We start from the raw sequence: 18,158 nt of genomic DNA on the forward strand, positions 1-18,158 counted from the left end.
TCAAAACTCTGCCAAATGTTAACTGCTCACACTTGACAGACATTTTAAATACAGGGGTAGTACATCGTTTTCCAATAAGCAGGGAAATCTTTGAAAAATTAAAAAATTTTAATGCACTGTATAATAAATGAACAGAAAGATTAACAGGTCTTCTGGGCAGGACTGGGCAATATATCAAGATTTTAAAGTGTCGAGATTTTTTTGAAAGCGCTATGAGACTATATTGTTTATATTGAGATGGTCTATGTTGCGTTATAATTATACTTTTATGTATTCCAGTAGGTTATTTTTCAGCTGCTTCTCATGTTTATCTACAGCTGTTTGTTAAAAAATGTAGCTTTGAGATATTTGGGATAAAGCTTTGATTCAGAGACGCCTTTTTATAATTACTTTATGAGAAGAAAAACATATTGGGATAAATATCATGTATCGTCATTCAGCCTAAAAATATCAAGATATTATTTTTTATCTATATCGCCCAGCCCTACTTTTGGGTCTTCAAAAATAAAACTAATTCCAGTCTCATTTCTTAAGACATAATAATGATCTGTTGGAAACGACGTTTGTGGAGACACCTAATCTTGTTTCTGTGTGGACAGGGTCTAAATGTTAACCATAGTCTAATGTTGCACCTTAATATTAAACAACTTTGCCAGCAGTTAATATCAGTTTTCTAGGTGTTGAATGCATTTTCTAGAAAATGTCTGTTGACTTAGCCCTAAAGATAATGATAAGGATACAGGATCCGAATTCCTAACCTACAACAATGCAGTGTTATTTGCAGACTAGATTTTGAACATCTCAGATGGTTACCACGCCTTCAGCTTCTGTTTGTGAGAGAAGGTATAACAATGAGTGCATAACGACCTCCACGGCTCAGAACTACTGTCACATATTAGAGCCTTTTAAGGACCAACAGAGCAATGTGTAGCTCTGGAAGCACTCAGACACGTTTGTTTCTGTAAGCCCCCACTCTGACATAACTCACTGATTTTGTCACTAAGCTCTAAAAAGTATGAATTCAACTCTAATAATAGATGATTTATAATGCGGGTCCTTAAAATCTCTCTAACTCCTAAAGCAGCCGCTTCAATTTCTGTGCAGAAGTCAGGAACAATAAGACGAAAGCAGCAAACCTGACGTTTGGAAAGCAGAACATCAGTCCGTAACTTAATTTGAAAGTAAAAGAAAGAACCTGAACAGAAATGCTTCTCACCCTTTCAAAGCCTATAACCAAATCAGGTAATCCACTCGTACCTGCAAGGTTTTGACTGGCCCTCGCAAAGATAAGACACATCTGAAATCTTGGACCCAGTTTCACTGAAAGTAGGATAGTCCTTCAGGGACCATTATCTAACACGCAAAATATGGCAACTAAAAATAGACAGGCACACACAAATGTGTCCAGACAAATCCACAACTCATTCATGATGCATATATTGCGCACAAACACACACACACACACACACACACACAAGACCAAAAGGACATCACAGTTTCCTAAAATGGCCTGTGACATCTCACTGTGTTAGTTTCACTGATACATTTTGAGACCTTAATGTTGCTGTTGGTTGTGGCGTGACAGCACAGTCGCTGACACAAGAAAACAGTTCCTTCTGCAGCCCTGATACGAACTGAGAATTTAAAAAAGGAACAACACACAAAGTAAAGAATGTAAAAACGTGTTCCGTCGCTTCAAAAATAATCACAAAAGCAGACAGAAGATGATTGCTTGGGATGTAACAGACACCTCATAGGAATGAGACTCCTATAGAGTAAAAGGTTTCACAAAGCACAAACTGTTATTTAAGGAATCTGAAATATGTGTAAAATAATCCAGTCCAGGTTAGACGAGTCTTGAAAAGGATTCTCAAAATTAGCATTTTCCCCTTTAAATACTTTGAGTCACGTCTAATTCAAATATCAGTTTGCTTTTAATTTATGCTGCAAATTAAATAGAATATAACAAATAAAAGTAAAATAAACAGTGCATTTCTACGTTGTACACTTGCAGATTTAGACAAAACACAGCCAATTTAGAGAGTTTATGACTACAAAAAAATCTGTATTTCTTCTTTTCTACCATCTCCACAAACTCTCACAGTCATAATTCAATGCATTTCAGCTCCGCATGTGTGTGACCACATGAGTTTCTAACACACACACACACACACACACACACACACACACACACACACACACACACACACACACACCACAGCAGATCCAACTTTTACCACGTCCTCACTAGTCAGCAGCTACCGCAAAACATGAACAGCTGGAGATGAAAGCCGAAGTGGTAAAGCTCCTCTTTGATCGGAGGCTGCTTCATACACACGAACGTACAGAAACGCGCTCTGAAGCGTCTAATCTGAAACAGCTCGACATGTGGCAAGGGACAGAAACGCTAAAATCAAATGCCGTTTCACAGAAGAGGAGAGCCACATCTTCTAATTTAAAATTCCACACTTTTACTGACTCAAATAAGCACAATTTATTGAAATAGGTATACCTGTTATAGCAGAGGGGCTCTATTATGAGTATTCTCCAAACACTGCAAGAAACACTGCATGACACATGTAAAAAATAAATTATTTGTGTTCATCTCATGAATTTTTGGGACATTTGCTAGAACATAATTCGTACGAAAATCAGCAAAGATTGCACTAGCAACACAAAGTGGTATTTCCAATTGCCCCAAAAGGTAATTGTTAAAAACTTGGCAATCAATAGATTTTGAATGGCTGACTGATTGATTCTTAAGCTTTTTTCATAATATTTAAAAGCTTAAGAATGCCAAAAGCAAGTTCCATTGCACTCAAACTCAGGAGTATAAAGGTACAGGCTGGAGTACGTAATTAGGACAATTTGCATTATTTCCCTCTCTTCCTTCACAACATCTCCAAGCAGGGATTGGAGAATGATGCAAGAACAGATACACCAGAGAAATATAAAATCAGTCTAACTCCAGCCTTAGTTACAGATATTCTCCTGCAAACTCCTTAGATACAGTCTAGAAATCTGCAGGAGGTTTCCTGCAGATTTCAGATTTCTTAAAGTACATTTTTAAGGCTGAAACACACCAAACCTTTGGATCTGTCCGATCTGAGGGAAAACTGCTCCGTAGCAATTAGATCTGGTTGAAGTGAATGGGGGCGGGCAGACCGGCGAGCGGTTTTCTACAGCTGTACTGTGTAGCTACGACCATGGTAGACTTGTATTCTATCTTGGTCGGAGCTACGCAGGATTCTGACAGGAAATCCATTAGTCAGACCGGAAGAGAGACACTTTGGCAAAGTAAAACACGTCCGCTTTGGGGAAAATACAAAATCAAATCTTCCTGTGATTTCCAGCCAGGTTCATGCAGGAAAACACCCAGCTCAATAAACAATCAATAAAAATTTTAATTGTGCACTTACCCATGGTAGGAGCTCAGAAGTACAGCAAACTGATAAAGTGAAACAGTGATCTTCGCTGAGCTTGTTCAAGCAGCAAATCAAGCTTTAAGTTTACTAAAGCTGAGGTTGTTTATTATGGTGGAATTTCCTGAATTTGCGGTACATACTCTCACGGTGATCCGTAGAGGGAAGTCTCTACGTACTCATAAGGTCATAAGGAAAAAAAAATCTGTACGGATCCGAACGTCCAGTCGGACAGATCGGATGGTTTGGTCTGTTTCAGTTTTTAGCCAACAGTTTTTAAGGATCAGATCAAAGAAGCCCCTAATGATATGACTTTATATCACTTTTCTAGTCATGCTGACCACTGTAAAGCACCTAAATGCTTAACACTATAGCCAATCACACTAACGCACACACTCATACACGGATATGCAGATTGGAAGGCAACTTGGGTTTAGGTGCCTTGCCCAGGGAAAAATCGACATAACAGGGGGTAGCTGGAATTGAACCCAAAACCTAAGAGTTGCGAGATGACTCCTCTGTCCACAGAGCCGCAGTGGCTCCATTTCCTGTTCAGAGACCTTCTACAAATAAAACATATGGAGATGACCTTTGTATTTACATTTGATTTATCAGGTATTATCGTCTTAAGGTTTGCATTGTAAAAATTATTTTCAAGTAAGAGTGAAAATCATTTTCAATCCAGGTCTGGTGAATAATTCTGGGCTTAACTGTTTCATAGTATCCTAATCCTTACGATGACCATCTTGGTGGCACTAAGGTCAATGATTACATCACCACAATAAACTCTAGTTGAAAATAACTCTTTCCATGGCCTCTTGCCTGCTGCTAAATTTTTAAGTCTGGTCGAGTGGATCCAAATTCCCTTTTCAGATTTTTTTCCTTTAGCAAAAGCCTTATGAATTATTTTTCTTAAATAAATGACTACCGCCTTTCTTTCCTTACAGCTATTCTCTCCTGTCTTGTCAGTGTAGTCTGGCTCTTCATTTGTAACGTGTGTGTGACATTCACGCCTGTGTATCTAAGATGTCAGGGTGTGACCTTGATCGACAGGCATCATGAATTAATCTAATTGGATTAATGACACGAAACAACTGATTGTCTACTGGCACAGAAAGCTGAGCCCCTAGGAGATTTTTTTTTAACTAACCAATTATGGACCAGCATGAAGTCACATTGAAACCAAACGTTTGAGAACATACATAGTGCGTATGTATTCTCTCCGGATTTAGACTTATAACAAACTTAAGTTATAATAAACCCTAAAGTGGATGGGAAAGCTGAAAAAAAAAATCAAAAGTCAGAAACATTTTATGAGAGAACAGATATGACAATTACTTTTTATTTCCTAATGACTGTTTACTGTGACTACACTTTATTCCTGCAATTCTGATGGGGGCGGTGCCCGAGCATCCCTTACTGACAAGCTGCCTCTGGGCGTAATAAGTAAACGTATTTTCTTTTCTTCAAGAAGAAAACTCTCAGTGAAGTACAGCAGAGTCGGCCCCTCAGCCAAGATGTGTGTGAACTGACCCGTAAACAGAAAAAAAAGTGGCTCACCCTGGCTGTGCATGCCTCCGTCGCCATGTCTACGATGTAGGGGTGAGGCCTGTGAGAGGAAGGAGGGGTCTAGACAGGAAGGAGGGGGTGAGCACGGCAGTGAGGGCGGGGCTACAACCACGAAGTAGGAAGTGATCAGAGGAAGTGATGGTGGGACCGTGTGCGATACAGAAAAGTGGGAGTGGTGCCAAGGACAAGTACAGTAAGTTCATTCCACGAAAAAAAAAAATAACCGGGAGAAAAAGAAATCCACCAAGATAAGGAAATACGTTTGGGAGAAAATCGGTTGGAATCAATAACAGGGTTATTGATTCAGAGGTACAGGCAGGTCAGATTCAGTGATTTTGTGAATTCATCAAAGTCATGCATGAGACCCAGCAGAGGAAAACATACAAAGAAGGAATAAAAAAATGACAACACAACACAAAGAGCACAAAACAAAATAAAGATTAGTGCCATTTCACAATAGAGATCATTGACATGCTGTTAGCATCATGTTAGCCTTTTAGCGGTTAGCGGCACACGGATGTCAGCGGGCAAACAAAACTTTTCAAAAGCACAAGGCTCAAATTAATCCTGATCAGATAAAGCAGACAAACAGGAACCATGAAGCTGCATTTAACACAACTGATGTGCTGTTTTACTTCACACCAAGCATGAAACTATTCAGTCCACCCTATCCATGTGTACCCAGTAAACAGATGTACGGCATCACAGTCCCAGTGTTAGAGTAGTTCTAACTTAAGCACACGCATTTTTTTAGCCTAACTTTGCTCTGTAAGGGAACCTTCACAACCAATGGATGCTGCAGTCCAGAGGCCTGATCCACCTTTGTTTTTTTTACAACTCACCTGAGCGAGGTTTCAGCCCAAACGGCGGACTGGAGAGAGATGGAAGTCCCGTGGCTGGGGATCCGTCTTCTCGCTGCAACAACAGAAAGGTAAGCATCGCTTTGAAAAGTCAATCCTCACAAAATTCACAGAATCGACAGTTGCATGTAGGATCAGTTTGCATGAATCTATATATGATTCAACAGAGACAAGAAGCCGAGAAAAACAAACAGTTCTGCGATGAAGATACATCAACAGAATTAAAGTGAAGTGACTTTAACTAGCGAATGGTAAAATACCTTTACAATTTTAAAAGATCAATTAAGTACAACGAACTCTTTGCTGCTTAACAGAAATCAAGAGACACAGACCTTCGGAAAACTATGTTTTTACCTTCGATATTCCTCCAAGAAAACCTGTGAATAGTATCTTTGGAAGTGGGGTTTTGAGGCGTTGTCATCAATTCTCAGTATCTTACCTGAGTACTCAGCAGTCAGTGCTATCTCATTTTACAGAATTATAACTAAAATACCATTAATTCCACCATCTAAAATGGCTCAAAAGTTAAAAATGCAATTGTGTTTTAAGCTAATACTATATAAGGTTTCACAGAGTCAGTTTGGAAAGAGCCGAACTTTTATAATAGACATCAGTAGCTGTCAACATTGGCTCTATATGTGAATGTGGCAACTTCAAAGTGGCAGCAGTTGTTGCCTAGAATGGAACAAACAATTATGTTCCATTCTAGGCAACACATTTTCACATGGGGTCAGCTTCGTTAGGATGGATATGATTTCCCTTATTAAACATTTTTTTGAATTTACTCATGGTTTCCTTTTCTGATATGGAACTTTGTTTGATGATCTAAAACATTTAAATGTGACAACATAGCATAAATTAAAAGGAATGTACATTTGAGTAGCAGAACTACCAAAGGCTGTAGTAGGTATGCTGAGCCTATTGGTGGCGTTATTCTCAATAAACCAACATTGTACGATCCTTTGCAGGAGCTAAATATTATGTTACATATATGTCCACTCAAACCTACATTATTTTGAGCAGTAGTCATTTTGCAAAGAGTGGAACAATTCCTTTAGTAGTATAAAACCTTTTTTGGACATTTATTCAACTCCTATTCATCTCTCAGAGTTCACTAGATGAGGAGCCAAAGAGCCTGATTCACAAATCATTCACATCTGCGCATAAATGGATGCACACCAACATGGAATACACCAGCTGCCAGCTTCTCCACAGTCAATCAGAGCTTCATTCCACTTGAATTTATTCAATACTGGTTTGTTTTTCCACAGAACACAGAGTGACTGGCAATGGACTTGAAACGGTATGCAGCAACACAGAAACATGTTTCTAATCTTGCTAACATGCGCAACAACCTGCCAGATGAAAATGTGACACATGTGGGGAAAGCTTGGCCAGTAAACACACTAACACAGCAAACAGACACGCCGGTCCCATCGCTGGGGAAGCTCGACTGAGGACAGCTCACTCTGATGGTTGGGACAGAGCCTACATCCAGAGGTCTGCTGCTATGGTTACCTTCAGGGACATATGCCATTCATACTCCCGGCATGCAAGCTGGGCCTCAAACCTGGCCTTCTCTAGAATCATCTGCCTCTTCTTCTGGAACTCATAGCCTCCCTCCTCCATGTGCTGCTACAGGATGCATCAAAAGGTTTAGGCTACAAGTGCTTTACAATTCTTGCATTCTTTAGGGATTTACTGCATATTTGTAAGAACATCCACTATAATGACTAAAGTATTCGCTTACCTACCTTGACTCACGTTAACTTAAGTGTCATCCCATTTTTAATATAATCATTGGTCCACCCTTTACAGCTATAACAGCTTCAAGTCTTCAGGGAAGGCTGTCCACCAGGTTCTGGGGTGTGTTTATGGGTACTTTTGACCATTCTTTGCGAATCACATTTGTGAGGTCAGATAATGTTGTGGGACAAGAAGGCCTGGTTCTGAATCTCCGCTCTAAAAAAGGTATTCTATTGGATTGAGGTTGGGACTCTGTGCAGGCTACTCAAGGTCATCCACACCAAACTCTCTCATTCATATCTTTTTGGACCTCGCTTTGTGCTCTGCTGCTCAGTCTTGTTGGAATATGAAGAGGCCATCTCCAGACTGTTCCCACAAAGCTGGGAGTGTGGAGTTGTCCAGATTCTATTCGTGTGCTGAAGCATTCAGATTTAATTTCACTGGAACTAAGAGAACAAGCCCAGTTCCTGAAAAACAACCCCGCACCAGAATCCCCCCTAAATTAAACTTTACACAATATTGTCCCAAGAGTACCGTTCTCCTGGCAACTACCAACTCCAGACTCATTTATCAGATTGCCAGATGGAGAAGTGTGATTCATCACTCCAGAGAATGAGTCTCCACTACTCTAAAGTCCAGTGGTGGCATGCTTTAGACCACTACATCTGATGGTTTACATGCACTTGGTGGTGTAAGACTTGCATGCAGCTGCTCGGTCATGAGAACCCATTCCATGAGGCTATCCCGGTTCTTGAACTAATCTGAAGGCCACATGAAGTTTGGAGGTCTGTGGATATCGACTCTGCAGGTTGCTGTTGACCCCCATTGTCTTCTACTTTGTTATAATACCAGTTGGCTGTCAAATATTTAGAAGTGACGACATTTGCTGTGGCATCCTATCACAGAACCACGCTGGAATTCACTGACCTCCTGAGACGACCCATTCCTTCAAAAACATTTGTAGAACCCCTCTGCATGCCTAGATGCTTGATTTTATACACCCGTTGCCATGGAAGTGATCGGAACACACCGATTTAAATTATTTGGATGGGTGAGCGAATACTATTGGTAATATAGTGTGGATCCTGAAGAACCCATGTGAAAAGCTGCAACTAGATAATGAGAATAACTGTAGAATGGAGAATTGAGCAAAGAAATTAGTAACAGCTTTAAAAACTAAAGTAGCATCTTTTTATTTGGCTTTAAAGGAGCTATAAGTAATACTGACACCTTGTGGCTCAAGTAGGTACAACAGCTTGCCAATCACAACAATCTAATATGCCGTTTCTATTTCATCCCTCCTGACCGCCAGAGGCGGTGCTGAAAGCACTGAATGTTCCCTTCGGGCATGCGCAGTTCGAGTAATTATACCAACAGAGTCACACCTGTGACGCCGGATGACCACTCGGAGGCTATATAGCCTGCTGTCATCCTTGGCTCTGTTCCTTTTTTCTTCTCGCAAGCGGTTCGCTAACTTCCCCGTTGTGTGACGCCCCATCGCGCGGAGTTGCGGTTTTTCCTCCGCCCTCCCAGGGCTGCAACGGGTTGACTGTGGAAGTTCTTTGGAAGGTAAGTAAGCTGTTTGTTGGTGACGGTAGCGTTCGCGCCCCCTCTCCCAGCTCACGGCTTTTCGTTACCCTGTTACCTACAGCTGGGGCTGTTGATTGTGTACGGCTAATGTTGTTAGCCCATTTCGGTTTACCAGTTTATACCTGGTGACGGCAGCGTGTTCGCCCCCTCTCCCAGTGTGACTAATAAGTTAATTTACCGAGGTCTAAAGACGACTAACGTTGTTAGTTATTTGGTTTATCAGTTTATACCGGTGACGGTAGCGTGTTCGCTCCCTCTCCCAGTGCGACCAAAATCATTTACCGAAGTTGTGTACGGCTAATGTTGTTAGCCCATTTCGGTTTACCAGTTTATACCTGGTGACGGCAGCGTGTTCGCCCCCTCTCCCAGTGCGACTAAGTTAATTTACTGAAGTGTAAAAGACGGCTAACGTTGTTAGCGCCTTTGATTTATTGGTTTTATACCTGGTGACGGTAGCGTGTTCGCCCCCTCTCCCAGTGTGACTAATAAATCGATTTATTCAAGTGTGAAGTACGGCTAATGTTGTTAGCCCATTTCGGTTTACCAGTTTATATCTGGTGACGGCAGCGTGTCCGCCCCCTCTCCCAGTGTGACTAATAAGTTGATTTACCGAGGTAAAAAAAAAACGACTAACGTTGTTAGCTCCTTTTGGTTTACCAGTTTATACCTGGTGACGGCAGCGTATACCTGGTGACGGTAGCGTGTTCGCCCCCTCTCCCAATATCAGCCTCCTTGTGTTTGCAGCCTATTTCTTGGCTCTGCCATAACCGGTGACGGCTGCGTTCGCGCCCCCTCTCCCGATTTTAGCGCATTTTCATTTAATTGGGTTGAGCCTTGCCGACCTTAGACATGGATGGCTTCCATAGCTGCAGGGATTGTGGGGCTGCCCTCCAGGCAGAGGATGGCCACGACCTGTGCCCTACCTGCCTTGGACATGAGCACCTTGTGGAGGCGTTGTCCGAGAACCCCTGCATGAATTGCAGTTTTATGCCACATGCAGTGAGGGTGGCCCGGTTGGCACAGTTGTGCCCCCAGGAGGGTTCTGACCTTCCGCCCTCTGGACAGGTGGATCCCCCCAGGCGTTCTAAGCGCCGTGGTGGGTCTGCGGTCTCAGCACCCCCTCCTCGGAGGAGACGGGCCAAACTTGACCAGGGCCTGGCCACAAGGGTGGAACAGTTGTCAGCGGAGTTGGCAGAGATGAAGTCCTTGCTGCAGACACATCGGTCTGATACCTCTCTTCCAGTGGCTGGGCTCTCCTCCCCACCCATGCCTGAACTAGTTGCGGAGGAGGACGTCATATCTCTGGCTGCCTCTGCTTCTCATTTCAGAGATGAGGAGGAGGCAGGGTCCTCTCAAGCCTCTGACAATGGGTCGTTTTCATCCCGGAGTGCAGTTGGGGAGGCCAGTGACAGTTCCATGCGGGATGTCATGTCCATGGCCCTGAAGCAGCTGCAGCTAGAACTCCCGCAAGGAGAGGTGTCCGACTCCGGGAGTGCCTTTTTCAGGCGCGGACGGGCCCCTACTCCATTTTCTGTACCTCCATCAGAGGAGTACCTTAAGGAGTTGCACGCTTGCTGGCGGGACCCGAGAGCGTTATCACGGCTCTCCTCAGACGGTCGGGTGTTGGCTGCCATGCACGAGTCGGTGAAAGCCGGCCTGGACCGTATGCCAGCAGTTGAACCAGCTGTTGCTTCACTGATTGTGTCACCAGATGAGGCCCTACGTCCTGAGGTCAGGTGCCCACGGACTCAATGCCGGGTTACAGATGACCTCTTGTGTAAGGCATACAATGCAGGAGCGCGTGCGGGACGTCTCGGCAACTCCCTGGCGCACCTCATGTTCGCCCTCTCTACATCCGTTCAGGACGCTGGTGGTGCAGCTGCAGCGGTTGGCTTTAGTGATGCAGCGTTGCAGGCCTTTGCGCTGATGACCAGAGAGCTCGGTCGAGTCATGTCATTCCTTGTCCAAGCTCGTAGACAGGTCTGGCTTGCACAGTCTCCTCTCACGGAGGCTTGCCGTAGGACCCTCAGGGGTGTCCCGGTCGTGCCAGGGGAGTTGTTTGGGTCAGCTGCCCTGGAGGCACTGGAGCGGACTATTCAGGCGCGTCAGACCAGCCAGCAGCTTTCTGGCCTTCGCAGGAGCGTACCCCCCTTTCCTCAGCGTTCAGGGCGCCCTGCTACTACCCCCAGCGTTCGGCCACGGCCTCAGACTGGTGATGGATCTGGTGGTTCCTATCCCCGTGATCTGCGTCAGAGACCCAGCAGGGACTTTCGTAGGCCAGTCGGCCGCCCAGCTAGACCGACCCGGGTCTCAGATCCTGGACGTCCTCCCCCCAGGGCTCCCAGAGGCCGAGGGGATAGAAGATGACGCCACCGGGCCAGCCGTCGGACATTTTTCCCACCAGCAGCTACGTTTCTGGGCTGCTCACTCTGTGGATCCATGGGTGGTTGCCACCCTAACCCATGGCTACAGACTCCAGTTCCGACGGCGGCCCCCTCTCTCACGCCGGGTCAAAATGACCATTATCACCGACCCGGTGAAATTCTTGGCACTAGACCAGGAGCTTTCCGCCCTCCTAGCCAAGGGAGCAATCGAGGCTGTGGATCCTCTGCGGCAACCCAGAGGCTATTATTCCACGTACTTCCTCGTGGCAAAGAAGACTGGCGGTTTTCGCCCCGTTCTAGATTTAAGGGGACTCAATCAGTACCTGAAAGTCCTTCCATTCCACATGCTCACCACAGCAGAGGTCCTTCAGACTGTCGTGGCAGGGGATTGGTTTACGTCAGTAGATCTGACAGATGCCTACTTCCATGTACCTATTGCGGCAGAACATCGCCGCTTTCTCAGGTTTGCTTATCAGGGTCGCCATTGGCAATTCCGGGTGCTCCCATTCGGGCTCTCCCTTTCCCCGAGGGTGTTTACTCGTTGCGTGAAAGCGGCCCTCTCTCCTCTGCAGGCCTCCGGAGTAAGGATTCTGCCATACCTGGACGACTGGCTTCTCTGTGCTCCCACTCAGGTAGCTGCCTCTCGGGATACGTCCCGGCTTCTTCTACAGGTGTCACGGTTGGGCCTCAAAGTCAACCTTGCAAAGAGTTGTCTGGTTCCATCTCAGACAACCACCTTTCTTGGGATGCATCTGGACTCCACTACCATGAAGGCCCGTCCGTCTGTTCGCAGGGTGGACGACATACTCCAGTTTGTCGGTCGATTCAGGCTGGGCAGGCAGTTTCCTTACAGCATCTTCCTGCGAATGCTGGGCAAACTGACATCGGTCACTCGTGTCGTGCCCTTGGGTTTGCTCCTTCTGCGCCCTTTGCAGCGGTGGCTCAACAGCTTTCACCTAGATGCCAGGCTGCACAGACGTCACAGGCTCATGGTGACGAGGCTGTGCCTCCGTGCCCTAGCTCATTGGCAGGACAGGACCCTCTTGTCCTGTGGCGTTCCAATGGGGTTAGTGGTGTCTCGAAGGGAAGTGGTCACCACGGATGCCAGCCCCAAGGGCTGGGGCGCCGTGTGGCAACACAGAGCGGTTCGGGGTCTCTGGGGACCAAGGGAGCGCACCGAGCACATAAACGTGCTGGAGCTGCGGGCTGTGCACATGGCCCTCAGGTGCCTTCTGCCCCACCTAGAAGGACGGCATGTGTTGGTTCGAACGGACAACACCTCTGTTGTTTACCATATCAACCACCAGGGAGGCACCAGGTCAGCACGTCTCCTGGAGGTGTCCAGGGATCTCCTGGAATGGGCGTTTCCCCGTCTGTCCACCCTGCGTGCAGCATATCTACCAGGGCGGCAGAACCAGGTTGCAGACTCTCTATCCCGCCAGGCACCTGCTCCGGGAGAGTGGTCTCTTCACCGCGACGTAGTGCGCAAGATCTGGAACCTCTTTGGCCAGGCAGAGGTAGATCTGTTTGCCACAGAGGAGTCAACCCAGTGCCCCCTATGGTATTCCCTGACAGGGGTCGGGGGCGCACTGGGCCAGGATGCGCTGGCTCATCCATGGCCACAGGTTCTCCTGTATGCCTTTCCACCCCTCTCGCTGGTTTGGCCTACTCTACGGAGGGTTCTCGAGGGAGGCCACAGGGTGTTGCTGGTAGCTCCGTTCTGGCCAGCACGCCCGTGGTTCCCGCTGCTTCGCAGTCTGTGTCTCAGTACTCCATGGCGTCTTCCAACAAGGAGGGACCTACTGTCTCAGTTGGGGGGACAGATATGGCACCCCAACCCTCAACGTCTCCAGCTGTGGGCCTGGCCCCTGGGAGGCTGACTGGGTGTTCAGAACCTGTCAGGCACACCATTTTGAGTGCTAGGGCGCCCTCCACTAGGCTGCAGTATGACAACAGATGGCGTCTTTTTTCTCAGTGGTGCTCTGCCCACAATGAGAATCCGGTTACCTGCTCGGTGCCCAGAATTCTGGAGTTCCTCCAGTCTCTCCTTGATAAGGGCCGCTCTCCTTCGACCCTTAAGGTGTATGTTGCGGCAATTTCATGTCGTCACCTACCTGTCAACGACCGTACAGTAGGGCGCCATGATCTGGTCTCTCTTTTTCTGCGCGGTGCTCGTAGGTTACGCCCGCTGCCGGCTCCACGAGTGCCCGATTGGGACCTACCATTGGTTCTTGCGGCCCTGTGCCATCCTCCATTCGAGCCTTTGGCACAAGCGGACCTCAAGTGGCTTTCTTGCAAGACCGCCTTTCTGTTGGCTATCGTGTCGGCTAAGAGAGTCAGTGAGTTACATGCTCTCTCTGTCAGCCCTACATGTATCAGGTGGGCTTCAGATGACTCCGGTGTTACCCTGTGGCCTAATACTGCATTTGTGCCTAAGGTGTTGTCTCCTTTTCACCGTAACGAGCCATTGCAGTTGGCTCGGTTTCAGCCCCAGTCAGGTGCAACCGAGGGGTCTGAGTTATTGTGCCCAGTAAGGGCATTGGAAGCATATATTTCTGCCACCGCAAGTCTAAGACGCTCAGACCAGCTTTTTTTGTGTTATGGGGGTCCGAGGTTAGGCTACCCTCTTTCCAAGCAGCGTCTGTCTCATTGGATAGTGAGTGCCATCTGCCACGCCTACGCTGTAGGTCGCCGCTCCCTGCCAGTCAGGGTGAGGGCACATTCCACCAGGAGCGTCTCTGCTTCCTGGGCGGCTTTGAGAGGGGTCCCTCTGGAAGCAATATGTGCTGCTGCATCATGGGCTTCCCCGACCACCTTCACGAGGTTCTACAACGTCAATGTGACTGTCCCTCATCCACTGGGTCAGGTCCTTTTACAAGGTTCTGCTGGGCCCTCTCAGTGAGGTATGTGCTCAGGATTCCTTGTGACATAGTTGGCATTAGTCATTCAGTGCTTTCAGCACCGCCTCTGGCGGTCAGGAGGGATGAAATAGAACGAAAGTTACGTATGTAACTACGGTTCTATGAATCCCGGATGACCGCCAGAGCTTCTCTGTCACTCAGAATCCTTGCTTCTGCGAGAAGATTCTGTAGGAACAGAGCCAAGGATGACAGCAGGCTATATAGCCTCCGAGTGGTCATCCGGCGTCACAGGTGTGACTCTGTTGGTATAATTACTCGAACTGCGCATGCCCGAAGGGAACATTCAGTGCTTTCAGCACCGCCTCTGGCGGTTATCCGGGATTCATAGAACCGTAGTTACATACGTAACTTTCGTTTTAAACGGTGTGTTGCTGTAGTGAATTTTTACTTCCACAGGACAGGTATATGATGTATTCTGTTCTACTTCTGGTCTGCTGCTCTTACTGGCTTCCATGTTAGCAGGGTGCGGCTCTTTTGCAAAGATAAAATACCAAATGAGATATTAGCATCACAGAAGCATTATGCTGGAAAATGTCTCGTGGAAAAACAGTAGCACAAATTTTTCTGCAGAAAAGTTTTGGGTCCAACAAGACCTTACTGGGACTTCTTTTATAACAACAATATCCGCTGATATTATCATCAACAGCACACAGATAAATGTGCGCCACACCAAGTGCAAACTGCTAGACTGAGGAGAGACAGAATCTCATTCACTTCTTTAGTGGTAAAATTGCAGATTGATACCAAATCAATTTCTAAACCTGTGCGTCCTTTGCAATGAGACAGAAGGAAAACATTTAAAGTCCGCTAGAGTTAGCACTTGGTTTCCATTTTGGGCTACTGTAGAAGCACTATAAAATAACCATAACTATAAAACTATAAAATCAGACTAAGAACTTAAAGTTTTACACTATGTAAATTACAAGCACTAATTTTTTTTTTTTTTTATCATTGGAGGCAAGTGTACAATTGACAAGCCATGCGTTAGGTCAAATTAATCTTAACGAAAGAATTAATCTGTGACTAAACCTCTGTGTCAATTTAACTGCCATTATTTAGGATCAGATTTTACTGTTAGCTACTAAAGAACAGTAGAGTAAGTAGGTTGTCTTTTATCTCTAGTAAGCCGCAACTTAAAGATTAAAGAAACATTTTAGCATACTGTACCTTTGGTGTTGTGCTGCCGTCATTACAGTCCTGTCCACTGAGAAGGAACAAAGAAAAAGACACGAGACAAAAAAAACATCAGAATCTATGAACCAAGTCGTTAGAACATTAAATCCAAACATTTATATGAGAAATACCAGGGTCTAAAGAAAACTGCCACTTTCCTTTAAAAAGGTAGAAAGAGAAATTACAACTACATGACACAAGGCATGTTTCCATCCAATTCTCAAACAAATTTTGAGCACATTTTTAAGATGTTGCAAAAAAGACAATCAAATAAGACGAGTCATTCGTTGCAGACCAGTAAACCAGTGGTTTACTGGTTTGCAACGAATGAAACAGGTGACATACATTGACGTTGGTTGTAATAAACAGGAAGTATCGGTAGGCGTTGCTAACTAGCACGGACCACAGATCAGTAACAGTGTGAGGTTTAAATGAATGTCTATATATTAAATTTCTTCCACTGATGGGACAAAGACATAGCCTCGTGAGACCATCCTGATCTCGCGAGCTTTCAAGGTTTCACTCGCAGATCAGTCTGGCTACCCTCCGTTGAAGAAAATTTGGAGCCGTTCACCAAACGAACGTCCAATCAGCGTTGGCTTTGAGGCGGGTTGAGGGGTGACGCAACGAGGAGCAACAGTTCAGTCTAAAGAACATGGCGGCTTCAGCCGATGAAACTAGCGTTAGCGCGGCTATCGAGCAAGTTTTATCGGAATTACAGAGTATTTCTTTGCTGAGCTAACGAGCCTTTACCTGCAGCAGCAAGAGTAGCTTGGCTTGTGGTTGTGTTTTCGTCGTCGCTCTGTTACGAGTGACGACGAATCTGATTGGTTTATTTGGCCCGTCTATCACCAACATAGGCCAATCAGCTAACCAGTATTTTCGCCCCTTCCCAAAATTACTTCAACGGAAGGTTTCCAGATGGATATGCGGAGCAAATCCATCTGGCGGAGTCAGGTAAACAAAGACATGCTCGAGTCTCTTTGTCGGTCCACCCATTCCTGTTGTGGCGTCCAGCCCCGTTTTCGAGCATTATGGGAACATTCAGGATGACGGCGGCAGCAGAAACAGCTGATCAGTCATGTGAGGTAAATGTTCGCTACCTCAGAAATAATTAGACAAATGTGTTTCCATTTCTTCTTTAGTGCATTTACTGTTTTTCGAAGTCAAAACCCACCTCAAGCAAACTTAAAAACATTTTTGTGAAATTTAGTGAGTTAACTCAAATTTTGCCATTTCCATCAACCTTTTCTTTTGCAATACTTCAAAATGCACAATATTTATTTATTTTTTGCTGGAAATCCGTCTATTGACAACTTTAAAAAAGGTTTAAACCAGCAGGAAATGGTGTGTAACCTGATAACTCTGATCATCTTCACTCCTGAACATTCTGAGCTACAAAGTAAAAATGATAGAGCGATATCTTAATGGTGTACACGCTGTACTGGTGCTGGTGACTGCACTTCTCATAATTTTACATGTCCATAATTTTAGTTTCTTCATATCCAAAAAAGGTTGGGTGCTGTCCGCTTCAGGACATTTTGAACCAATTGTGTTCCTAATTCATACCAGCCACGGAGGGCATTTTATACTGAGATCAACAGCCGACAATTCGGGTACAAAAAAGTAGAGCTGCAGAAAGTATGAAACATTCCAGTGAAGACTTTGATAAATGAGAATAAAAAAACAAAACAGCTACACTCATAAGCAGACATATTGGATTGAAATATGGCTGCCTATTTAAGACATTGCACACATATGTTTTCAGTGTGGCAGTATTGATAGAGACTGGTGTTCAAAGCCATCAAATAGCATCGTTTTGATACCGTAGTGGTGTGTGTAAATTCATCATATTTTCACTGCTACTGGATAACATAAAAGCTTTTTCAGGGAAGAAAAATTGTTTACATATTTAATGATACAGTGATTAACCTTTTCTAAATATTTCAAGCCTAACTTCCAGCTTACTGAGACGGATGTCTCTTCACAGTGCAGACACATGGAAACTTACTTGAATGACTCTTCCACTGTGACCATCTCTACAGGGTACAGCCGGACATCAGACATATCCTCCTGCTCTGAGCTCACTCTGAAACACAAGGTTAAATCATTTTGATTTAAATCCATTTTACTCTAACTGCTGCAGTTTACATAATCACAGATATGACACATTTCTATCAGGAGACTGCTTTCTTTTCAACTCTATGGAGCAGTCCAGCTTTGGGTACCTTTAAGGTAAAAAAGCATTACATTTTAAATCTAAAGATAACTGCACATAATCACAGTGTGTTTAGGTTCTTGTGTCTGTGATCGTGTTAAATCTTAAATGCTTGCATGCCACACATGCTACTACACAGCAGAGTAATGCTGTGTTGTATTGCTCCTGTATTCATACCTGCTGGGGTTCTGCAGCAGCTCCACGGCCTCCTGTAGCTGATTAATCATGTCAACGTGGAGCTCTGTGCCACCTGTGACCTTTGACCTGGAAACAAA

The 18,158-nt window shown here is 45.2% G+C and overlaps 1 protein-coding gene across 5 annotated transcripts in view; it reads right to left on the reverse strand.

Moving 5' to 3' along the window:
* lrch1 (leucine-rich repeats and calponin homology (CH) domain containing 1) overlaps positions 1-18,158 on the reverse strand; it is a 104,079-nt gene that overhangs the window by 19,982 nt on the left and 65,939 nt on the right. For 3 of the 5 annotated variants that reach the window (XM_012853075.3, XM_012853073.3, XM_021310874.2), the window contains exons 11-15: positions 18,061-18,147; positions 17,677-17,754; positions 15,660-15,696; positions 5,834-5,906; positions 4,983-5,093 (exon numbers count right to left, since the gene is read on the reverse strand). In XM_012853075.3, the coding sequence (XP_012708529.2) occupies positions 4,983-5,093; positions 5,834-5,906; positions 15,660-15,696; positions 17,677-17,754; positions 18,061-18,147 (386 nt within the window). The remainder of the gene's footprint in view (positions 1-4,982; positions 5,094-5,833; positions 5,907-15,659; positions 15,697-17,676; positions 17,755-18,060; positions 18,148-18,158) is intronic. The other 2 variants (XM_012853077.3, XM_012853074.3) reach the window with 1 other exon arrangement.

Source organism: Fundulus heteroclitus, chromosome 7 (genome assembly GCF_011125445.2).
Source record: "Fundulus heteroclitus isolate FHET01 chromosome 7, MU-UCD_Fhet_4.1, whole genome shotgun sequence".
NCBI lineage: Eukaryota > Metazoa > Chordata > Actinopteri > Cyprinodontiformes > Fundulidae > Fundulus > Fundulus heteroclitus.